General features: G+C 43.3%; 1 protein-coding gene across 1 annotated transcript in view; it reads left to right on the top strand.

The window, feature by feature from the left end:
* The first annotated feature begins 725 nt into the window (after positions 1–725).
* The window catches only part of AMACR (alpha-methylacyl-CoA racemase), a 35,045-nt gene continuing 9,887 nt past the window's right edge, over positions 726–25,883 (top strand). Inside the window, exons 1-4 of the mRNA XM_075184606.1 lie at positions 726–977; positions 3,011–3,154; positions 6,625–6,785; positions 20,989–21,175. Of these exons, the coding sequence (XP_075040707.1) occupies positions 794–977; positions 3,011–3,154; positions 6,625–6,785; positions 20,989–21,175 (676 nt within the window). The 5' untranslated portion in view covers positions 726–793. The remainder of the gene's footprint in view (positions 978–3,010; positions 3,155–6,624; positions 6,786–20,988; positions 21,176–25,883) is intronic.

Below are 25,883 nucleotides of genomic sequence, written 5' to 3' on the forward strand. Positions count from 1 at the left end.
CACAGTGGTAAATCCCCCTCCCCTGGACTTACTCATACTATGGACCAATCCTGTAGGGTTGTAGAGTGAACAACAGGAGAAGAAGTATCTGAACGGGTGAAATGATTGCAGGCTCCTGATTGGAAGTAGCTTCCATCCAATCAGGAGCCATGTGTCATTTGTTCTATTGTGTGTCAATCCTGGGTCACTTACACAGTTCTCTCCAAAAGTGAGTATAGTTATTTGCTCCATTGCTTATGGGGGGTGCCCCAGGTGAGAGACACCCACTGATGTACAAGTCTTGGGTGTGGGGCCGATTTTGTAACCCCGCTACCCCTTCACATTAAGAAGTTTTTCAAAGAAAGGAGAAAAAAAAATTTGTATAAGTAGCAACAAGAATAAGTTCATATCTAAGATATTATTTTCGCAGTCTAGAGAAAATTCTGACTCAAATTGTAAAACGATATGAATTCATAGAGCAAGATGATGAGTTCAATGTTTAATTAATCCCTGTCCTGTAATAACATTGCTGCAATTTAATCTAAGCAATTAACACGGAGTGAACGTTTTTCATGGAAATTTCATGGTAACAATGCATGATCTTTTCCAATTTTAATTATATCTCCTGCCTGGCTGCTTATTGAATTGCATTTTATATTGTAACAGGAAACGTGCTTTTTTTTTTTGCTATTGGCCTCATACTAAGTATTATATCGCTGCTAATAGTTTAATTTTCTTGACAGTGAAGAAATGGCTCTTGCTGGGAGTCCGAGTGTTGGAACTGGCAGGGTTGGCCCCTGCCCCCTTCTGTGGGATGTTGCTTGCAGACTTTGGAGCCAAAGTGATCCGCGTGGACAAGGCCAATACTTCTTATACAAATGACTCTATGGCACGAGGTAAAAGATCTATAGCGCTAAATCTGAAAAGCGCAGAGGGAGTCGGCGTGCTGAAGAAGTTATGCGCGCAGTCCGATGTCCTCATTGAGCCGTTCCGCCACGGTAAGTGTCTCAGAAATAATGCATAACAATAGACCTGTTATGTCTTATGAATGCAAATGGGAAGTTATATTTAACTTTTATGTACAATGTCAAATATATCCACTGGGTGATCACCTCAGAAGCCTTAAAGTGTGCATTGTCCTGGCAGAAATACCAGGTTTTGAAGATACTTGTCTATCATCATCATCATTTGTTTATATAGCACCACTAATTCCACAGCGCTGTACAGAGAACTCACTCACATCAGTCCCTGCCCCATTGGAGCTTACAGTCTAAATTCCCTAACACACACACACACAGACAGAGATAGAGAGACTAGGGTCAATTTTGATAGCAGCCAATTAACCTACCAGTGTGTTTTTGGAGTGTGGGAGGAAACCGGAGCACCAGGAGGAAACTCCACACAGATAAGGCCATGGTCGGGAATTGAACGCATGACCCCAGCGCTGTGAGGCAGAAGTGCTAACCACTAAGCCACCAAGCTTTTATGGACCTTGTGTGTGGACCTTGGTCACGTCGGAGGACCACATATTAGATTTATAGAGAGTAACTGGGGGATGACTGGTTCACCTTTCTCGTCTTCACCCTCCGCTGTCCCTTATACCACCTGTACCACACCACTGGTTTCCACACGGACATGCCCATCACCCATGGCTGCTTTAAAATTGGTGTCTGATAATGCTTCTGCTATACGATAGCCACGTACACTTCCCCCACTACCAGCTGCAACTATTTTAAACATACCTTATATATCAAGGGTCCTGTTAAATTGTAAGCTCATTTGCACGGGGAAATGTTTACCTTGTGTTTCATGTCATTGTGTGTAATATGTTTGTATCATGATCCCCTCAGAGTACAGCGCTGTGTAATATGTCAGCGCTGTATAATTGAAGGATTATACTTATTGGGAATGACAAAGGACACAGCTAAAGGATACTGGTGTTGAGGCAGCACAGTAGCTTAGTGGTTAGCACTTCTGCCTCACAGCACTCGGGTCATGAGTTCGATTCCCGACTTATCTGTGTGGAGTTTGTATGTTCTCCCCGTGTTTGCGTGGGTTTCCTCTGGGTGATCCGGTTCCCTCCCACACTCCAAAAACATACTCATATGCTAATTGGATGTTATTAAATTGCCATTAGTCTCACTCGGTCTGTGTGTGTTTTATGTTAAGGAATTTAGACTGTAAGCTCCAGTGGGGCAGGGACTGATATGAGTGAGTTCTCTGTACAGTGCTGTGAAATTAGTGGCGCTATATAAATAGCTGATGATGATGATGATATGGCCCCTGGACCGTCTGTTGTTTTAATCTTGATCTCTGTTGATTTTAAATATATTGTATATATCATATTTAAACATATCTCATTGACATGGTACTTAGGCCAGAGTTATAGCTTCATTCATTAAGGAGAGCAAAGCCCAAAAAAAAAATGGAGTACATTTGCACATTGGCAAAACCATATTGCATTGGAGGGGGAGGTAAATTTAAAACGTGGGGACAGATTTATAGTTGGGGGTTAGGGTATGTCCTAGATCAGTGTTGGCTAACCTGTTACACTCCAGGGGGTAAATGTATCAATGTCCGGATTCTTCAACTCCGGCGAGATCGGCGTTTTCAGCACTTAAATTTAAAGCGGCGCTGCCTTGTAAAGGGAAGTTTCCCTTTACAAGGCAGCGGCGCTTTAAATTTAAGCGCTGAAGACGCCTATCTCGCCGGAGTTGAAGAATCCGGACATTGATACATTTACCCCCCGGTGTTGTTAAACTACAAGTCCCAGCACACCCTTCCAGCATTAGGCTGCTATATATTGGCAAAGCATGCTGGGAATTGTAGTTTCACAACACCTGGAGTGTCACAGATTAGCCAACACTGTCCTAGATCAATTTTAAATTTCAGTATAAAAGTAAAGCTATCAAGAATTTGCTGCCAGTATTTCCCTTTCTCATATTCCACAAAAGGTCACAGGCTTCACCCATTATTCTACAATGGGAAGGGGGAGATAATGGATTTCTTACATTTGTGGTCTGATTTCCAGGTGTTATGGAAGGTCTGGGTCTGGGTCCTGAAGTCATTCTTAAAGAAAATCCACAACTCATTTACGCACGGCTGACCGGATTTGGGCAAAGTGGAAAATATGCGAAGGCTGCCGGTCATGACATTAATTATCTCTCTCTCTCAGGTATGTCCATGACATATAAAAGACAATTTACAATTAAACCAAGGCTACATCATTTATCATGAAAACACTCAATACACTAATTAAATATGTCACTCTAAAGGTAAATGAGTAAATAAACTTGACATGTGATAAAAGTACGGTTTTCATTTTATGTACTGTGCTCAGGATTACCATCCATCCGTGGAAACCTCTTTTAACTTGACAAATCTGATGTCTGCTCAGCTCTGTCTGATTGCTTAAATGGAATGTTAATCTAATTTCAGTGCCGGTTGAATACCATATAGTAAATTTATCAAGCTGCGAGTTTCCGGCGGGTTTGAAAAGTGGAGATGTTGCCTATAGCAACCAATCAGATTCTAGTTATCATTTATTTAGTACATTCTACAAAAAGACAGCTAGAATCTGATTGGTTGCTATAGGCAACATCTCCACTTTTCAAACCCACCACAAACTTGCAGCTTGATACATCTACCCCCTTGGAGGTGGCAACCAGAGATGAGACAAGGCGCAGGTCAGAGGAAGATCTAAGAGGGCGGGAAGTAGAATATTTTAATATGAGATTTGGTAGCATGTGGGTGGTAACGTTTACTCCCAAGACTTCTCCTGTGTTGCTACACACTTATGGAATTCCCTACCACAGCCAATCAGGCTTTCCCAAAGCCTTCACATCTTTAGACAGTTTCTGAAAACTCATCTCTTTTTTAGAGCTGACCTTATCCCCGATGATACTACTCACACTAATGCACCCTCACAACTGTCCCAATCTTTACTCTGAGCCACACTCGCTCCTCTTGTTTCAGCTGTGCCCTCCTCCACTTAGAATGTAAGCTCTCTAGTGAGCAAGGTCCTCCATACCCTTTGTTTTCATGTCTACATTTATTGTGTCTTCCTTGTATGTCCTGTTTTATGTATGTACTTGTTTTATGTATGTCCTGTTTTTCCTAGTGTACAGCACCGCAGAGCCTTACAAATATACGCTTATAATTTTAATATAGCTTATCCCAAAGTAACAAAGACAATGACTAAGTACAAGGCTATCGCTACAAGTCTCTAGCAACAGTTAAACAGAAAAGAGGTAGAGGAAAACTTTTGTAATATAGGGGATAAGAGAGTGCCAAAGAAATTCACTTCCTTATCATCCATTATGGCATTAGTCCACAGGTGGTCCGTTTCTGCCTCAGGCCCTGCCAGGTCTACAGTCCAACCATCACAGAGCTTCACTTTTAACCGTGAAGTCGCCATCTATAGGATGAAGTTTGGCTTTGGCATTACATAAACAAAACATTTCTTCAGCAGCTTCTGTCTGATTTCAGTAAATGACGCTCTTTGTTTTAACACCTCAGTGGACAAATCGAGGTAAAACGTTGCTATAGATCTCTCCCTTCCCTTGTGCCGCTTGTGCGCCTTATTGCCTCATGTTTCTTTAGGTCATCTGCTGTGAGCTCAGCTGCTTTTTGTTATGAGAATAATCAGGTGCGGGGTCACAGATCTCTCCCACAGACCCAATACGCCTCCCATCCTCCTTTCTCCTCCCTAGCACGGGCTGACAAATGTTAATGTCTTGCAGAACCGCTGTCAGGCTCTGCGTCACATAGGATTCCTGCTGGGAAGGGGCAGTAGATGGTGACCGGGGGGCTCAGACAGTCATTGGGGGCCCTTACACACTGCTCCATCCTCTTTAACCCTGGCTGCAGTGTTAAGTATCCACTTGGGCAAGGATGCCAGGGATCTACCACAAGTTCCTGAGCCAGAGCCATCATCTTATGATGATGTTATCTTATCTTGGTATGTCCAAAAATACTCTGTATAATGTATTAGCCTTCATGGGATGGACCCTTTATTGCGTACGTCACAGATCCACCATGCAATGGGCTCTTTGCTTGTACTGTATATTGCATAGGCAGAACTCATGTGTTTTATGGCATAGGGTCAAATTCTAGTGTAGTGGGCTAATTTGATTTTTAACATGGTTTTGTTTGCATCACATGTTTTTTTTGGGTTGTATAATGGCATCACGTGATGTCACCACCTACATTTTGTAACAGTGCCAGGTTATAAATGTTGGCTTGTCTCTTCATCATCATCATCATCATCATCATCACCATTTATTTAGATATATAGCATCACTGATTCCACAGCGCTGTACAGAGAACTCACTCACATCAGTCCCTGCCCCATTGAAGCTTACAGTCTATATTCCCTAACACACACACAGACAGAGAGAGAGAATAGGGTCAATTTTGATAGCAGCCAATTAACCTACCAGTATGTTTTTGGAGTGTGGGAGGAAACCGAAGCACCCGGAGGAAACCCACGCAAACACGGGGAGAACATACAAACTCCACACAGATAAGGCCATGGTCGGGAATTGAACTCATGACCCCTGCGCTGTGAGGCAGAAGTGCTAACCATTGAGCCACCGGGCTGCCCTTGTCTCATATTGGTCCTGACCATTGTCTTGAAACATTGATGGTGAAATACATTTTTTGCATCATGCTAAAAAAGTCCTGTATGTGCAATCACCTGAATTGCCAATTGTCTGTGTGTGTATGTGTGTGTGTGTGTGTGTGTGTGTGTGTGTGTCTGTCTGTGTGTGTGTGAGCTTGTGCTCTCACATGTATGAAATCATTCGTGTGGCTCCTGTATCAAATACATTTTTTTGCGTACTTATTTTGTATTACTTTGGAATAATGGGGAGGGGGGTAAGGATACAGAGGTATGGGTACACATGAATCACAACAGACAGAATCATCCGTTAGGATATACTGTCAGCATAACAAAAAGAGTCAGCAGTGTGATATATACTTATAAGTGATCTAGAATGATATAAAGGTTCACACAGCATACAAAGAACGGGTTAGTTAAACACTTGCTACATTTCCATCCATTATTATTAATCTTCAGTCTCTGTGCTACAGGCAATGCCATCTCACCTGTGGGGATAGCGCTGATTGCTGGCGGCCTACGCTTTCCATTTAAAGCTTCTCTGCACTTTCATTCTGAATAATTGTGGCTGGGAGGGATTTCTCTGCAATTGCATTTTATAGAAAGTTTTATTAAAGGTCAAGTCAAAGGGCGCAGCATATATAAGCATGTAATAGACCATTGTTATTATATACACCTGCATTATGCATCCTAATGGAATGCCACAGAGAAATGTAAACCCCTTGTGCAATTTACAACAGTATATTGTTTAATACTTGTTGAATGCACACAGAACAAGGCGATAAATCATATTAAATCTTATAATAAACTTAGCATGTGGAAACCATATAAACTATTATAGCTTATGCAATATAATAAAAATGATAATTCAGTCCCTACGGAAAATTATATGACATGTGAAAAGACAGCGATGTGTTCTGTGAACACGTAAAACTCCTTTACTCCTTTCCACAATTCTAAAGTGTCTGGTTTATGTATATAAATCATAATTGCTACATAAAATGGCCTTTCTTGGTGTCTTCTAGGCTTGATGTCGAGACTTGGGAAAAAAGACGAGAACCCGACTTTCCCCCTTAACCTCCTGGCCGACTTTGCAGGCGGGGGTTACGTATGCGCATTGGGCATTGTGATGTCTCTGTTTGAACGCACAAGGTCAGGACAAGGACAGGTCATCGATTCCAGTATGGTGAGTCTTCTTTCTCATCTTCTAATAGGACGGAGGCCCCTTTCCCGAAGAGCTTGCAATCTAATTAGGTAGTTGGAAATATACACAGATCCATAGGGGGAGCATAGTAAACCATTAAAAGTACTGGTCACAATTTTAAGCTCATGTGTCACCTACACACAGTGGAGGCAGCCATTCACGATTCCCCAGAGCACATTGCTTTGTGAATATTTAGTCAAGAAATGTCTCGGGTATAACTTTGGCTCCTTATGAATATAAGTCAACACTGTAAGTAGCATGTGGGTCCACTGTAAAAGGGACTCATTGTCACTTTGAAAAAGTCTTGTATTATAAAGAAATGTATATATTCTATAGTAAATTATGTAGCTATTTGAAGCCAGTTCTTTGATGATATAGGAGCACTTGACCTATGGTCTTCTGCCTTTTAGCAGAGCACAGTAGTCTATCGTCATTCCTCACATCCTTATAAATAACGTTTCCTTTGCATTTGAAACAAGAAAATGGATTGATGAAATATGTCATGTAATTGTGCCCATTTCTGTAGGAAGAGACAGAGAACTGCTACAGAAACTGACACATTCCCAGGTAGTAGCAGATGTGAAACCTGACCTCACATTTTAAGCACCAATGTTCATTCCCAACAGACAGATACAGAATCCCAGAAATATATATCTGTTTGCTGCATGAGATGCTGTGTACATGATATTGTGCACTGACTGTCTCACTGGAGTAAGAGGGGAACAGAACTGAATAAAGTCGCTGATTAGCTGGAGTTCCCTCCTCGGCCGGTCACTGTGGCTTCTCTCTCTCTCTCTAGGACAGGATTCTCCTTATCCCCTGTCTTGTCACTCGCTGTAGACAGATCACCTGTCCACCTCCAACGTCTCAGGGGCTGCGGCTTCTCAGACCTCCTGCAGGACACATAATGGCCTCACACTGGGCCCTCTACTCAGCTCCTCACTGAGCCTCCGTCTGCCGGAGTCCAGTCTCCCGGGACAGAAATCTTGTCCATCTCCAGTGTGTTCTCTCTGGTTTCCCGTCTGCTTCAGGACACACAGCTCCTTACTGAGCAACAAACATGTGTCACACATCGTTGTAATCCTGTGTTGAGGGTCCCAAAGTACTGGGCCTGAACAGATGGCAAACTAGTGCCACCTAGCCTAGACCATCACAATATATATATATGTATATATATATTGTGACATAGTCACTGGAAGGAGGCTACATGACAGAGGTATGTGTCCCAGGCTTCCAGCATTGTGTACAATAAGACACCAGGGAGGATGTGTAGATGTTTGGGTAAAGCTTCCCACAGGGTATTTCCCTGCACTAACAAAACATGATAAGGGTCCATGGTGTTATGTTTGGAGAAAGAGAAGGGTGGGCTCCATACATAAGGCCCAGTCCGGGTCTTCTGATCTACCAGTCTCTAAACAGACTGATCAAGAGATGCACCTGTGAGGTGCCTGTGAAAAGGCAGCTAGAATATGCAATCATTGTGTCAGACCTGGGGAGGAGGTGAGTTGCCGCCTGAGATACTCCTGCTGTGGTGAGAAATGATATGTTGAGTGTGTGTTTGGACACAAGGTCCAAGGTCCAACTAACTTCTACTATTATCAAAGTTATAAAAAGTTTTGTTATTAACATCAGTGTATTTACAAGTATTGCAGTGGTTACATTTTATACTGCCTTTTATTTAGGGATAGCGTCACAAAACTATTCGCTTTAAAACAGAGCAGCTAATCATAGCATCCACGGAATCCCTTTTTATCAAAGTAAATCATAAAATTCATCCTTCCTCATGCTCACTGTCAAGAGACATTAAAAAGTCAATTGATTAAGTGCTGCAGTAGTGGTGTTTGCCTCTGGGTTAAGTAGCAGACTGAACGCCTTTCATCCCAGTCTTACAGTGACCTTCCCTGCTCATCTAGCAGATTGGGTCAAACTTCAGATGCTGTGAGAGGGAGAGAAGCAGATGGAATTAGACATAGTGCAAACACACTTAAACGCCACTCGGCATAAATACAGAAAAACAATTCTGTCAATGTTATTTCTCCATTTTTAACAGTGTCCTAATAAATCCGCTCTCCCAGAACACTCATCGCTCAGATCCATCAATATTTATTTACTCAACCACTATAATGTTCATTCAGGCTCTAGTAATCTTCACTGCTGGATTTTTCCTACGGAAGGGGTTTTCTACCGCATGTTGTCCTGTGGTTTTTAGTAAAGATATAGGGGTTTATTTACTAAACTGATGGTCTGAAAAAGTGGAGATGATGCCTACAGCAACCAATCAGATTATAGCTACCATTGTGTAGAATGTACTAAATAAATGATAACTAGAATCTGATTGGTTGCTATAGGCAACATCTCCACTTTCTACAGTCCTTGCTTTGTGCACTGGGGCACAGTCATGTTGGAATAAAAAAAAAGCCTTCCCCAAACTGTTGCCACAAAGTTGGAAGCATAGCATTGTCCAAAATGACTTGGTATGCTACAACATTAAGATTGCCCTTCACTGGACATAAGGAGCCTAGTCCAAACCCTGAAAATCAGCACCACGGGTCAGGGGAAGAGATATACATTTGGGTGTCATCAGCGTAGAGATGGTATTGGAGGCCAAATGAGCGAATTAGTGCCCCACGAGAAGAGGTGTACAATGAAAAAACTAAAGGGCCAAGAACAGAGCCTTGTGGGACCCCAACAAATAGCGGTAGTGGAGGAGAGGATGTGCCATAGGTAAAATCACAGTAAATACTGAACATATATAATGGACAATAAACCTTTATAAATGCAATTTTTGTTTTTTTAAAATGTTGTTCATTTAACACCTTCTTAAACAAGGTAGACCTACATTTACAGACATTAGTATTTCCACATTTCATCAGTGAAGATGTTTTCCTATTTTAAAATATATTATTTCATCTATTTTTGTAATCCCATCTGTTACCGATGTTTAAAAGCAATATCAGTATATCTCTGATGTAAAATATCCATCTGGTAAGTGCAACAAACGCTGGACTCTCAGATCAATCATCCAGCAGAGCACCCGCCTACCTGCCTGTCAATTTATACGTTTCTTAGGATTGTACAGGCTGGCGGACAATAGAAGGCTGTTTAATAACCCATTCCACATAGTTCATTCTCTTAAGTAAATATATAGAATTAGATGGTCTTTATTCAATCTCTTAATTTTCCACATCAGTGGCTATTTCCCATTATTCTTTAATTAAAAAGGTTTTTTTTATTAGTTAATCCTTATTGGGTCAGTCCTTCTAATTGTATTTTCACTTCTCTTGGAAAACTCGCTGCTTCTGCAGGAAGCCAGTCGTACTAAGATTCACTGCTAAACAAGTCGGATAGTAGATTAAACAACTATAATTAACCAATTACTGTTTGTTACTGATATGTATGCGAGCGTTCAAACCGTACATGTTAGGGAGCAGTGGTAAGAGTTTAAAAAATGTACCCGAAATTGCTGAGCTCCTTTCAGTCACTGCTTCTTGTTGACCCGTTGATACATACAAGAACAAGGTGTTTGGAACAAAATCAGTACCGTACAGCCCAATTTTTTCCTATTGAAATTACCAGTGTGGGATAAGATGTATTAAAGATTTTGATGACATTTTTTTCAGAATTCTAAATTGTATCAGATAATGACAAAGGAGGTCAAGGAAAGAAAATTAAGTTATTTGCCCCAATCAGACTCAAAACCATTAGTGTAGTATGAATTCTATGTTTCTGAAGGGAGTAAGATTTTTTTACTTTCTTACAAGCAAACTTTTTACTACTTTTTTTCCAGACTGTTGGTAAGGGTGACAGAAAAGGAAAATGTTGTTTATTCAACAAGAGCGTTGTGGCTCACCTTTTAATTTAGACATGTTGGAACCTTAACTGTAATAGATGCAACTCCTTGTCTCTCCAGCTTTTAAGTGCATGGGGATAGAACAATTTGTATCAGCTTGTCGGAATGTTCACATCAGCACACAGTACTTCAGGAGATGAACAAGGTTATCTTGCGGGAGACTGTGACCAGTCCACGTGTGTGATTTTGATAGTGAAGGCAGGACAGCATGCTACTGTTAATAATTTCAGGGAGGGGAATGAAGGCAAGAGGGAAACCATAGACAGAGTTAGATACTGGAAGCAGCAAGGTCTCCCTACAGCACAGTGTAGCGATCTGAGGCTCTTATTAAACAAGCTAACACAGACATAATGGTGTCAAATTCACCTCCATGGGAGGAAATCAATTTGCTACCAATTGAATTTATAATGAATGAATTTCATACCTCCAACTTGTTTTGCATTATCTAACAGCACACTTTGGAAACACAGTTTCCCCTTCCAAACAGTGGAGAGATCTTTGGCTCATGTTAGCATTGGGAACCAGCGCTTACACTGCTCTATTCTCCCTATTAGATTAAGTTGGATTCTTGCCGGTCTGCGGTGTAATAATAACACCTCGGCTGGATCTGATAACTGGCTGATTAAACGCTGGGACATTCAGGCAGCCAGTAAATAAAATACACACACAAAAAAACCTGCTACATATCCTCATAGTAAAAACATAATAGCGTTCTATCAAGTGCACATGTTCATATGAACCAGTAAGTATTCTTTAAAGTGTCTGTAATATGCCATCAGTTATTTCTCTTGAAGACAGATAAAACTATTGTGACATGTTTGGTTCTTATTCCTTTTTACTTGTAAAGACTCCAAAAAATAAAAATAAAAGAATCTTTCAGCAACATAAAAGAAGGCAGACTGTCAGAAGCAGACGAGCACTGTCATATAGTTACTTTGTCATACGTACACACAGACCACCGGCACCCACAGTTAAAAGCAGCAGTAGCGTGATGTGAAAATCAAGGCTTCCTTCACAGACAGCGTTTTCATCTAACAGACTTCCATATCCTTTGATTTATATATTTGTGCGCCCTTAAGGCAGTGTATACCTGGCAACCTTTAACTTAAAGCACTTTATAATTGGAGAATAAATCTACTCAGGCTACGTGTCTTTCAAGTCCATCACTACAGAAGCCTGTCAGGTGGATAAAGCATACTAAGTAATGGAGGATCTGACAGGACAAGGCAGCTTAGCACAGGCTAGGGAGACATCTGAAGGGTTATTTTAATCAAGTTTCTTCTGTGGGTCTGAAAATGCCAATGAGGTTTCTGTGGAGAAATCATAGAGTGAGTCTTGTAGGTAGACCTTGGTTTAGAGGATAGCAGTTTACCTGCTTGAGTCTGTACACTGATGTTCTCTTTGAAGTGTGTTAGATAGACTGCTTCTAGGCATATACCCGAAGCAGCGACTGATCTATACGCTCTGATACATGTGACTTTGGTGCAGCAATGCAAAGGTCTACTGCATCCAAAAATCATCTACCTACAAGTGATGTGCATCAGTCTAAAGCTTTGAAAAAAGCAGATGACCTATTTCTAAGGAAGGGCTGATTGTTACTGCAAGGGGGTCATGTTTTTTGTGTAAAACATCCATCTTATTGGCTGTATACATTATTTACTAAACTAGTGCTAATGTAGGGATTCAATGCCTAATTTTGCTAGTGGGATTAAATGATGACATTGTGCAAGGTGGACTGACACTGCGGGATGCTAACTGACACTGTGTGATGCAGACTGATACTGCTGGAGCAGGACTGACACTGCGGGAGGTATTTGACACTGCAGGAGGCTAACTGACAATGTCTGATGCAGATGGACACTGCTGGAGGAGGACCGGGGCAGGCTGGCCTGGGGGGCAGGTGGCAGGCTGATATTGTTGGAGGCAGGGTAGGACACTGCAGGAGGCGGGCTGATATTGTGGGAGGCAGGGTCGGACACTAGAGGAGGCGGGCTAATATTGGTGGAGGCAGGGTCGGACACTGCAGGAGGCGGGCTGATATTGTTGGAGGCAGTGTCGGACACTGCAGGGAGCGGGCTGATATCATTGGAGGCAGGTCAGACACTGCAGGAGGTGGGCTGATATTGTTGGAGGCAGGGTCAGGCACTGCAGGAGACGGGCTGATATTGTTGGAGGCAGGGTCAGACACTGCAGGAGGCGGGCTGATATTGTGGGAGGCAGGATCAGACACTGCAGAAGGTGGGCTGATATTGTTGGAGGCAGGGTCGGACACTGCAGGAGGCGGGCTGATATTGTTGGAGCAGGGTCGGACACTGCAGAAGGTGGGCCGATATTGTTGGAGCAGGGTCGGACACTGCAGAAGGTGGGCCGATATTGTTGGTGCAGGGTCGGACACTGCAGGAGGCGGGCTGATATTGTTAGAGGCAGGGTCAGATACTGCAGGAGGCGGCTGATATTGTTTGAGGCAGGGTCAGACACTGCAGGAGGCGGCTGATATTGTTGGAGACAGTGTTGGACAATGCAGGAGGCTGGCTGATATTGTTGGAGGCAGGGTCGGACACTGCAGGAGGAGGCTGATATTGTTGGAGGTAGGGTCAGACACTGCAGGAGGCGGGCTGATATTGTTGGAGGCAGGGTCAGACACTGCAGGGCGGGCTGATATTGTTTGAGGCAGGGTAGGACACTGCAGGAGGTGGGCTGATATTGTGAGAGGCAGGTGAGACACTGCAGGAGGTTGGCTGATATTGTTTGAGGCAGGGTCAGACACTGGAGGAGGCGTCACGACTTGCACTCTGCAGCTGCTGTCTGCAGTGACTTTATTGGATTCATTATGTATTCTATTTGTAGTACCACTGCCCACCAAAGGGGCCACTGTGCTACTTTGATCATTCTCCTTGATTACTGAGAGTTGTGTCACCTGCATGAGGCCTATATCAACCTGCTTGCTTCATACGGTCTGGGCCAGATCATCAGGTCACTCCTGTGAGCATTTCCATGTGCTTTGTTCCTGTGAGTATTTTCATGTGCTCAGCTCCAGTCTGCATTTCCATGTGCTCAGCTCCAGTCTGCATTTCCATGTGCTCAGCTACTGTCTGCATTACCAAGTTGTCATCTACTGTCTGCATTACCAAGTTGTCATCTACTGTCTGCATTACCAAGTTGTCATCTACTATGTGCATTACCAAGTTGTCAGCTGTTATCTGCTAACTGGACTCCTGCAAATTACTTCATTGTATTCTCTACTGCTGTTACCTGCTACTGGACTCCTGCATCTTCGACCATTATACCTGGTACTTATAGTTCCACGCTGCCTGTTGAAATCTACTATTGCAGTTACCTGTTGTTTCTCATCTGCACATTGAACTCTCTCGTGAGTTACCTTGTCATCTGTGTTTGTTAATAAACTCATTATAACCACTTATCCCCTCTCCGTGGTCATACCTGGGAAATCCTGACAGTATGATCTGGCCATAATGCCGAGCCTGCTGCTGCACGGCTTTCATCCCTTTTTGAAAAGGATTTCCAGGGAAGTGATCTACTCTGTATTCATTAAGACCATGGCTACTATTTTCTCCGAAAATTCCCTGTTTCAATTGCTCCAAGTGGACATTCTGCAACTTCGCACTCAAATAGTGCAAGTATCTTCTTTGTTGAATCAAGTGCTCAAGCAACTTCCAGTTTCCACCCCTGATACATGCTGCAGTAAGGAGTCTAACTGTGCTGCTAACATTTCATTATCAAATTTGTCTGCCTTTGACTCTCTGCAAGCAGCACCTTCCAATAGTCCTGTAAAAAATTCCAGGTTTTCAGGTGCTCCACGCCCCCACCTGACCGAAGAGGAGCGATGGCGCAGGAGGACCTACAAACTGTGTCTTTACTGTGCCAGTGATTTACATTTTTTACAGGATTGCCCGCTCCGTAGACTCCGACCATCTTCAACCTGTATCTCCAGCTCTGAGTTACAAGCTTCTGTCTCCATTCCAGACATGTTATCTGCTCCCATGAGAACCCGGGTTCCCCAGTTCAAGCCAGAGAGGGAGCTGCCCTTAAAGTTTGCTCCAGAGGGGGCGCTGCCCTTAAAGTTTGCTCCAGAGGGGGCGCTGCCCTTAAAGTTTACTCCAGAGGGGGCGCTGCCCTTAAAGACTTCTCCAGAGGGGGCGCTGCCCTTACAGTTTGCTCCAGAGGGGGCGCTGCCCTTACAATTTGCTCCAGAGGGGGCGCTGCCCTTAAAGACTGCTCCAGAGGGGGCGCTGCCCTTAAAGACTGCTCCAGAGGGGGCGCTGCCCTTAAAGACTTCTCCAGAGGGGGCGCTGCCCTTAAAGACTTCTCCAGAGGGGGTGCTGCCCATAAAGACTTCTCCAGAGGGGGCGCTGCCCATAAAGACTTCTCCAGAGGAGGCGCTGCCCATAAAGACTTCTCCAGAGGGGGTGCTGCCCTTACAGTTTGCTCCAGAGGGGGCGCTGCCCTTACAGTTTGCTCCAGAGGGGGCGCTGCCCTTACAGTTTGCTCCAGAGGGGGCGCTGCCCTTACAGTTTGCTCCAGAGGGGGCGCTGCCCTTAAAGACTTCTCCAGAGGCGGCGCTCCCCTTACAGTCCGCTCCAGAGGGGGTCCTGTCCCTCCAGCCCACTCCAGAGTTGCCTGTCCATGCGGTTCAGCCCGAGTTGCCTGTCCATGCGGTTCAGCCCGAGTTGCCTGTCCATGCGGTTCAGCCCGAGTTGCCTGTCCATGCGGTTCAGCCCGAGTTGCCTGTCCATGCGGTTCAGCCCGAGTTGCCTGTCCATGCGGTTCAGCCCGAGTTGCCTGTCCATGCGGTTCAGCCCGAGTTACCACTTGGTGCTGTCTGCTCTGAGGCTTCTCACAGAGTTGTCTGCTCTGAGGCTTCTCACAGCGCTGTCTGCTCTGAGGCTTCGCATAGCGCTGTCTGCTCTGAGGCTTCGCACAGCGCTGTCTGCTCTGAGGCTTCTCACAGCGCTGTCTGCTCTGAGGCTTCTCACAGCGCTGTCTGCTCTGAGGCTTCTCACAGCGCTGTCTGCTCTGAGGCTTCTCACAGCGCTGCCCCCTCCGAGGTTTCTCACAGTGTTGTCTGCCCCGAAGCTTCTCTCAGTGCTGTCCCTGCCAAGCCTGCCGCCCAGTCCGGGCCTGCTGCCAAGTCTGAGCTACCACCTACCTTCAATGGGGATATTCAGCAATTTCATGCTCTCATTAAGTTTTGTATATCCTATTTTCCCTTTGTATCTGACCTCCTTGATACTCAACGAAAGCAGGTGTTTTACATGTTGGCCAACTTTACAGGGGAAGCTCTGGAATGGGCAGAGCCCTTAATTGAAACCCAGGATCCCATCCTGTCTGATTTACAGCTTTTTACTGAGGCCGTGATCAAAGAATTTGCACCAGCACCTGCTATTCTCACTCCCAGTGCTTCATCTATGCCTCATGTTCTATCTCCAGCTACTCCAACCTTGAGATTATCGTTTTCTTCGCTCCATTTCCAGCAACCTTCTAAAAACCACAAAAAGAAAGTAAAGAAGAAGAAGAAGCAGAAAGATTCTCCTGGATCTCAACTCCCCTGTGGCGTGGTTTCTATACCCTTCCCGTCCTTGCATGAAGCCTTCTCAACTACATGCCCAATTCTGGATTATGACTCTGACCTTTCCGACCATTCCTAGTATTTGGGCGTCTGGAATCCGCCCTTTAAGGATGGGGTACTGTCACGACTTGCACTCTGCAGCTGCTGTCTGCAGTGACTTTATTGGATTCATTATGTATTCTATTTGTAGTACCACTGCCCACCAAAGGGGCCACTGTGCTACTTTGATCATTCTCCTTGATAACTGAGAGTTGTGTCACCTGCATGAGGCCTATATCAACCTGCTTGCTTCATACGGTCTGGGCCAGATCATCAGGTCACTCCTGTGAGCATTTCCATGTGCTTTGTTCCTGTGAGTATTTCCATGTGCTCAGCTCCAGTCTGCATTTCCATGTGCTCAGCTCCAGTCTGCATTTCCATGTGCTGAGCTCCAGTCTGCATTTCCATGTGCTCAGCTCCAGTCTGCATTACCAAGTTGTCAGCTACTGTCTGCATTACCAAGTTGTCAGCTGTTATCTGCTATCTGGACTCCTGCATGTTTCTCCATTGAATTCACTACTGCAATTGTCGGCTATCTGGACTCCTGCAAATTACTTCATTGTATTCTCTACTGCTGTTACCTGCTACTGGACTCCTGCATCTTCAACCATTATACCTGGTACTTATAGTTCCACGCTGCCTGTTGAAATCTACTATTGCAGTTACCTGTTGTTTCTCATCTGCACATTGAACTCTCTCGTGAGTTACCTTGTCATCTGTGTTTGTTAATAAACTCATTATAACCACTTATCCCCTCTCCGTGGTCAGGAGGCGGGCTGATATTGTTGGAGGCAGTGTTGGACACTGCAGGAGGCGGGCTGATATTGTGGGAGGCAGGATCCGACACGGCAGGAGACGGGCTGAAATTGTGGAAGGCAGGATCGGAAACTGCAGAAGGTGGGCTGATATTGTGGGAGGCAGCGTCAGACACTGCATGGTGGGCTGATATTGTTAGAGGCAGGGTCAGACATTGCAGGAGACGGGCTGATATTGATGGTAGACAGTGTCGGACACTGCAGGAGGCGGGCTGATTTTGTGGGCGGCAGGATCGGACACTGCAGAAGGTGGGCTGATATCGTTGGAGGCAGGTCAGACACTGCAGGAGGCAGGCTGATATCGTTGGAGGCGGGCTGATATCGTTGGAGGCAGGTCAGACATTGTTAATAAACTCATTATAACCACTTATCCCCTCTCCGTGGTCATACCTGGGAAATCCTGACACTGATGTTGTTGGAGACAGTGTTGGACACTGCAGGAGGCAGGCTGATATTGTTTGAGGCAGGGTCGGACACTGCAGGAGGCAGGCTGATATTGTGGGAGGCAGGACACGACACGGCAGGAGACGGGCTGAAATTGTGGGAGGCAGGATCGGAAACTGCAGAAGGTGGGCTGATATTGTGAGAGGCAGGGTCAGACACTGCAGGGTGGGCTGATATTGTTAGAGGCAGGGTCAGACGTTGCAGGAGACGGGCTGATTTTGTGGGCGGCAGGATCGGACACTGCAGAAGGTGGGCTGATATCGTTGGAGGCAGGTCAGACACTGCAGGAGGCGGGCTGATATCGTTGGAGGCAGGTCAGACACTGCAGCAGGCGGGCTGATATCGTTGGAGGCAGGTCAGACACTGCAGGAGGCGGGCTGATATTGTTGGAGGCAGGGTCGGACACTGCAGGTGGTGGGCTGATATTGTTGGAGGCAGGATCGGACCCTGCAGGAGGTTGGCTGATATTGTGGGAGGCAGGGTCGGACACTGCAGGAGGTGGACTGATATTGTGGGAGGCAGGGTCGGACACTGTAGGAGACGGCTGATATTGTTAGAGGCAGGGTTGGACACTGCAGGAGGCAAACCATCACTGCACAAGATGGACTGACACTGCGGAAACAAACCTGACATTGGGGTCTGCTGCTTTCTGCTCTGCAAATGAGGTCCACCTTTCAGAAGGCCTCGTTTCATTGGTGGTCCTGGCAAAGGAGGGGATCCCAAGGAATAAACCCTGTATATTCAGACAAGGGGTGGGATATTAATTTTTAAAAGCACTCTTTAGAAACAGGAATTGCCCTTTAAAGTGTACCTACAACTATCCAGTTAAATTTTCTATTTATATAAGACTGTTCATTGATAATTGCAGGAATCACCCTTGATTAGTCATTTAATTATTTATCTTAAAGTCTTGTTCATACTTTACTAGGCTACTCCTGATTGTATGTATGAACTTTGTTGAGGTCTGAGTCTCAAATCGCTACTCGGTGGTCCCTGCTTCTTCCGCTATCTGAGTCTGTGGCTTCCTCTGTTACTGTGGCTAAGTTTTTGCTATCTTGTGGGACATATTTCCTGTGCTCTCTTTGGATGTGATTAGGGGACTCAGACCACTGACTGGCTGAACCCCCTTAACTCCACCAAAGAGAGACGCAGAAATAAGGTGACGACCGTCGTTTCCCTTGGTACCCTTGACTCACGTGCCCCTAGTGCACTGCGCACCGTGCACCCATTCAGCACAACATTCTCCTGCAATACTCTGCTCTGCTGTGAGCATTCACATCTGTTTGATAACAGGTTGTTCTATTCTTTCTTTAAAATTGGGGACATTACAGACATGCAGTAGATGACACCTGGGTGACAAATGGTGCTCCATCAAACACACCTTAAAGTGTAACTCCACTCAAAAAGAATTAAATCACTTTGCTGATTGCTACAACTTGCTGGAATTAATGCTTATACTTAAGATAGGGCTTCTGCCTCAAATACTCTGTTGAAAACTTGAAAACGCACAATTGCTTCTATTTGGCAGACAGCACATAACTGTCCTTCCTTAGCAACATTCATAACCATGGAAACAAATTATTATTAGTGCGTGGTTTTGCATGGTTACAGATTTTGCTAATGAAGGTCAAATATTCACAAGCTATGTGTTAGAGGGTACAATTTGGGGGTGTTGGATAAAGAGAACCAAATCTAACACAGTTTAATTTCAGGGCAATTTGTGGTATTGAAAAATCCCAAAAGTTGTTTATTATGTATATTTGTGCAGTTTGTTACTATTTTTTGATGTTTTACAGAACTTGTTGTTCAAAAAGGAAGTTTTAAAAAATAATTGTGTTTCAAATTTAAAATATTTAATTTCTCAACGCACATTTTGAGAGCTGATTTGCTGGCTGCAAAACACAGATTATTGTAGGAATTTCTAGTGCTAAATAGTCACTTCTACAAGTGACTATTTACATACTGCTTGGTTAAAGGCTTAGTAGACAAAGTTGTAACCTACCCTAACCTCAACTATGATGCTGAGAAACACTGTTTAACCTAAGGACCCATAGTCACATTCTGTCAACATTGCAGCAGTTTAATCAACTGACAATCGAATAGTATTTTACTCTTAACATAAAAAGAACCTGGTGTGACTAAATGGGGTGCCCAGGCCTATCAGTAAGAAGGCTCCCTTCACACAACACTATATCCAGAAATTGATCTTTATGTCTAAAGGTCTCTCTCTCACCATTGTGGGCCAAGCTGTTCACCACCATGACTTTATGTATGTTCCCCTCCTGTGGGCTTTTGACAGGACAGTGGGACTCCACCAAGCTGTATTCTTAGGTGTAGTTAGCATATGGCAAAGGTGCCCAATGCCAGTCCTCGAGAGCTACCAACAGGTCATGTTTTCAGGATTTCTCTCTGTAGAAAGAGGTGGGATAATTACTGACCCAGAAAAATAGAGAAACTCACCTGTGCTTGATGAACGAAATCCTGAAAACATGACCTGTTGGTAGCTCTTGAGGTAGCACTTAAGGACTGAAGCTGGAGCACCTTTGTCATAAGGCCAATCAAGATAAGCTGACTTCTATTTTCCATTGACTGCCCCTCTGACGTGGTGGATATATGTGAGTAGCACATAGCCCTATTACTATTGTGCTGCGTTTAAAACACTACTAAACCTGTGATACAAGTTGTATTTTCTAAAACTAATAACATTTATAAATATAAAAAGTTGCCCGTAGTTCTAAAAAAAGCAAAACGTCCCCAACTGTAACTTTGGGGTTGATTTACAGTGGAACAGAAACAATGGCTGTTTGTGTATATAAATTTGTGCACCTAGTTTCCTCATCTGTATTTTGCGTGATATGCATCTGAATATACGGGCAAGTTTCACCTGGAGCAAATATACAGCAATCGTCATCATTAACTCCAAAATTCCACCCTTGTCGCGTAGGCGCAGAATTGACGCTTGACAATGGATGTTTTATGGTTTGTTTTTTATTTGTCTTTTTTTTTTAAATGTTAGTTGATCTTTTATATCGCTCATCTTGGGCCTGATCAATAAAAAGGAGTAACTTTGCACCTGGGCACAACCATGTTGCATTGGCAAGGGGAGGTAAATTTAAATGTGGGGACAGATTTATAGTTAGGGTAGGGCATGTCCTAGATCAACTCTACATTTCAGTGTAAAAATAAAGCTATCAAGTATTTGTGGGCTACATGAAAAGACAGACAGTATTTAACTTATGTGCAAAATAATAAACTAATTGTAACTTGGTTTGTCCCGGAGAAAACGTACTCATTTTTTTTGCCTTACTTTCCTTAATGAATCAGGCCCTTGTGTTTTAGGTTTAGTGGCCCTTTAATAAAATTTTTATTTGTATTACTCCACAGTAGCTTCAGCAAATCTATTGTATCATGTTTAGTAACATTCACATTAATGATAACATTTTTGTAAAGGTGGAAGGAGCTGCCTATCTGGGGTCTTTTGTATGGAAGTCTCAGAAACAGGGATTATGGAGCCGACCTCGAGGCGAGAACTTGCTGGATGGCGGAGCCCCGTTCTACGACACATACATGACCTCTGATGGGAAACACATGGCCGTGGGTGCGCTTGAACCACAGTTCTATAATCAGCTTTTGAAGGGTAAGTTATTACACAGGGCGAATGTGACTTAGACCAACCGCACTCAAAATACGTGTTCCACCAGCGTGGATGCAGAAACCCAATTCAGAATGTAAATGATACAAAATGATTATCTCCTGAGAAGATGAGGAATTCTGTCTAAAATGTTATCTAGGTGGCAGAAAATGACATTAGCTGACTCTTTGCTCTGGTTCAATAAGAAAGTAGGTTTCCATTTGAGTTGTATTGACTATGAGAGAGCTAGCAGTCAGCCGCTCATTCCAGGTATGTAGAATTAATATGCCAATAATTGAACCTGTCTAATTTGATTGGGCAGCACAGTGGCTCAGTGGTTAGCACTTCTGTCTCACAGCACTGGGGTCATGAGTTCGATTCCCGACCATGGCCTTATCTGTGAGGAGTTTGTATGTTCTCTCCATGTTTGCGTGGGTTTCCTCCGGGTGCTCCGGTTTCCTCCCCCACTCTAAAAACATACTAGTAGGTTAATTGGCTGCTATAAAATTGCCCTTAGTCTCTCTCAGTCTGTGTGTGTGTATGTTAGGAGATTTAGATTGTAAGCTCCAATGGGGCAGGGACTGATGTGAGTAAGTTCTTTTTACAGCGCTGCAGAATTAGTGACGCTATATAAATAGATGATGATGATTGACCATGGCCCTGTGTTTGCGTGGGTTTCCTCCAGGTGCTCCAGTTTCCTCCCACACTCCAAAAACATACTAGTAGGTTAATTGGCTGCTATTAAAATTGACCCTAGTCTCTCTTTTTCTCTCTCTCTCTCTCTCTGTGTATGTTAGGGAATTCAGACTGTTAACTCCAATAGGGCAGGGACTGATGTGAATGATTCTCTGTACAGCGCTGCGTAATCAGTGGCGCTATATAAATAAATGATGATGATTTATTAGTTAAGTAAACACTTCTGTTATCCACATGTTATCATGCACAGAACTATGACAAGTACAATACATGCATATGCACTTCTTTCCATTCAATAATTCATAGCTCCACAGGCTGCATTGGGATGTATGTGTCTGCTGTGTTCCAGGTCCTATCAGATTGTTGGAGCATCGTGAAGTTATGCTCTTATGCATCATGTGACACTTTTCTTCATCCTTTCTGATAACACTACAGTGTTGTCTCAACCTGAGAAATATATAGAAATAAGGCATGGAATAGGAATATGTTGAACAAGAAAGATGATGGGGGCCGGTTATCAAAAATCTTGTTATTACGGCCATAAGTAAAAATTTTTTATAATACTTTTTCCCGCTGTCCAGAATGCTGAGTCACTTATCGAGGGGCCAGGACACGTTTTAAGTTTCCATTGCCAAAAAAAAAAGCATAATAGTTGTTTTAATGGAAAAAAAAGTTTGTCTATATAAAAAATCTATCAGTAGATATAATATATTTTAATACGGTAACCTCTTAATGTATAAGGAGAAGCAATAACACTTAATTTCAACAGCTAAAGTGATTTTTCACACTTTGATTGAATAGACCCCTATGTCTTCTAAAATATTCACTGCTTACGGAAAGCACATTACAAAGACAGTCATTTTGCATAATGCATAAATTATTTATAGATATGGCTAATTCAGACCCTGGGTTGTCTATATTATTTTGGATTATGTCACATTAGAGGGTGATAGAGATTCTGCCAGAAACATCAAATGTGTTTTCTGCATTTGACAGTTCTTTGTAACTGGGTTACTTTCTTAAAGGGTGAGTCAGAAATGACAAGTCATGTAGTCAATCATTGGTTTCTCCATTTTTACATATGGCGCTAAGAAACATGTCTGCCAATGATGGCAACAGCCGCGTCTGGCTGCGGATTTGTCTTATTCCAAGTATCGCAAGCTGTTCCGGTTATTTGCAGTACGCAGTATAAAGATTGTAATTAGGCAAACTCATTTAATTTTTTTTGAGTGGAGTGACACATTCCGAATTCAAATTGCCAAAAATGTGATACATCATTGTGCATGATACTACGGCTATAAGGACAGCCCTGCAGTAAAGACTGTTGGTTATTTCAGTATTGCAGCTACTGTTTATATGAATTAATGCAAATTTGCAAAGTCTGTGTGCTTCCTTTTGCAAGGAACATTTAAGTTGTGTTATTCCTCGGCACCCAGGTAGAAGCCATTTTGTGAAGTGAATCAATATTTCTGAGAGTGCTGCAAAGAAAGGCACTAGGACCTAGTAGCTCCATGACTGGATAATATATGACAATGGTGAATCTGTTGACAATCCCACTGTCGACACCAAAATGTCGATGCGTTCATTCTGCCGACATATTAAAAATGTTGGCATTGTGACTGTTGACAGTAGTAGTGTCCACAGTCACAATGTTGACATTCAGAGGGCAACGACAGCGACATTTTGGTGTCAGTAGTAGGACAGAAAGAATCTGTTGACAGTCTGACTGTTGACATTTTCAACGTTGGAAATATGACTACATCCCCCACGAAAGACTTCACAAATATCAATCATAATGTTCCTTAGTGATGTCACAAGTTCCTAGTTAATTGATTGGCTACAGTCTTATGAATTGTGGTTCAACTAACAAAATGGCTCCCTCCGCAGTGTGCAGGTGACAGCTGTACTCTAATAAATGTTTGCTAATCTTAGTAGGAGATATGTGTTTCCTTGTTTAAGAACAGAAGATGTTTCTCCATATCAGGTCTCTAGCTATGAATGAACACCGATTATATCATTTGAATGAGTTCAGGTTGTGCGTGATGAATAGATCTTGTCATTTACGTGTAATTACTGTGCAATTTACACATGAAGTGTAAAGTTACAGATGTGAGGAAATGCAACGCCAGCAACCATCACATTTCAGTGACATTTAATCGGCAGTTCTGAGTTTGGCTGTTAATACCGTTAAACCGAGTGTAGGCCTGAAGGACAAAAGGGTTAATTCATTTACGTGTGAGCTGTAAATATGGGATTACGTTTAGGGGTTAGTTAATTCAATGGTAAGATGGATATTTATAGTTCGCCTTGGGTGTGTATCTAATATATAAAAGAGAAAATTTGTCCTTCTGTCCTTCTGTCTGTCTTTCTGTCTGTCTTTCTATACAAATCCACATTTTTCAAGCGAAGATCATGAAATTTTGCATACGAGTGTATTAAAACATGACGGAGGCAACTAAAAAAATTTAAAATTTAAATTCATTACGGGGTGGGGGTGGCGAGGGGGGTAACACCTAAAAATTAATCGAAAACGACCATAACTCTGGAATGTCTGGAACAATTTACACCAAACCTGGTACACATATGACTTACAGTTTGACAACAAATATTGTGGGGGCAAGACACCCCTAGCACTCCTAAGGGTGGGGGTGGCGAGGGGGGTAACACCTAAAAATCATCGAAAACGACCATAACTCTGGAATGTCTGGAACAATTTACACCAAACCTGGTACACATATGACTTACAGTCTGACAACAAATATTGTGGGGGCAAGACACCCCTAGCACTCCTAAGGGTGGGTGTGGTGAGGGGGGTAACACCTAAAAATCATCGAAAACGACCATAACTCTGGAACGTCTGGAACAATTTACACCAAACCTGGTACACATATGACTTACAGTCTGACAACAAATATTGTGGGGGCAAGACACCCCTAGCACTCCTAAGGGTGGGTGTGGTGAGGGGGGTAACACCTAAAAATCATCGAAAACGACCATAACTCTGGAATGTCTGGAACAATTTACACCAAACCTGGTACACATATGACTTACAGTCTGACAACAAATATTGTGGAGGCAAGACACCCCTGGCACTCCTAAGGGTGGGGGTGGCGAGGGGGGTAACACCTAAAAATCATCTAGAACGACCATAACTCTGGAATGTCTGGAACAATGTCTTGGAAGAAGTTCCAAGAAAAAGGGGAAATATATTTTTTCTGGATGCACCCGGAGCAACAGGTAAGACGTTTCTCATCATGTTGTTACTTGCTAAAATTCGAGTACATTCCAAGATAGCTATTGCTGTGGCCTCTTCTGGAATTGCTGCAACTTTGCTCCCTGGTGGAAGAACAGCACATTCAGCTTTCAAGTTACCGCTTAATCTGGCCCGAAGTGAAACTCCCGTCTGCAATATCACTAAACGAACAGAAAAAACTCAGATTCTGCAGCAATGTCAGGTCATTGTATGGGATGAATGCACCATGTCACACAAAAATGCTTTACAGGCCCTCAATCAAACACTTCAATTTTTAAGAAGCAATGATTTACTAATGGGTGGAGTCACTGTTGTATTGGCTGGAGATTTTCGACAAACATTGCCGGTCATTCCAAAAGGAACAATGGCGGATGAAATTAATGCATGCCTTAAATCATCACATCTTTGCAGGCATGTTCGCACTTTGTGACTAACCACAAATATGAGAGTTTCTCTGCATGGCAACACAATGGACGGTCAGTTTGCTGATCATTTCTTAAATATTGGGAATGGTTTAATGCCGCTTCATCCAGTAACTGGTCTCTTCAAACTCAGAGAAACACTTTGTAACACAGTTGTGTCTTAAAATTCTTTAAATCCCGGGCAACGCCGGGTATTCTGCTAGTTAGTGATATAAGTGATTTTTCTGGGTACATTAATGAAGCAGACTTGGAGCACGTCAGTCCCACAAATGCCACTTTGACTTAAAAAACAGCATTTTTAGGCCACGTGTGTGTGTATACATATATACATATATATATAGAT

This window comes from Mixophyes fleayi, chromosome 1, assembly GCF_038048845.1.
Source record: "Mixophyes fleayi isolate aMixFle1 chromosome 1, aMixFle1.hap1, whole genome shotgun sequence".
Taxonomy (NCBI): Eukaryota; Metazoa; Chordata; class Amphibia; order Anura; family Limnodynastidae; genus Mixophyes; species Mixophyes fleayi.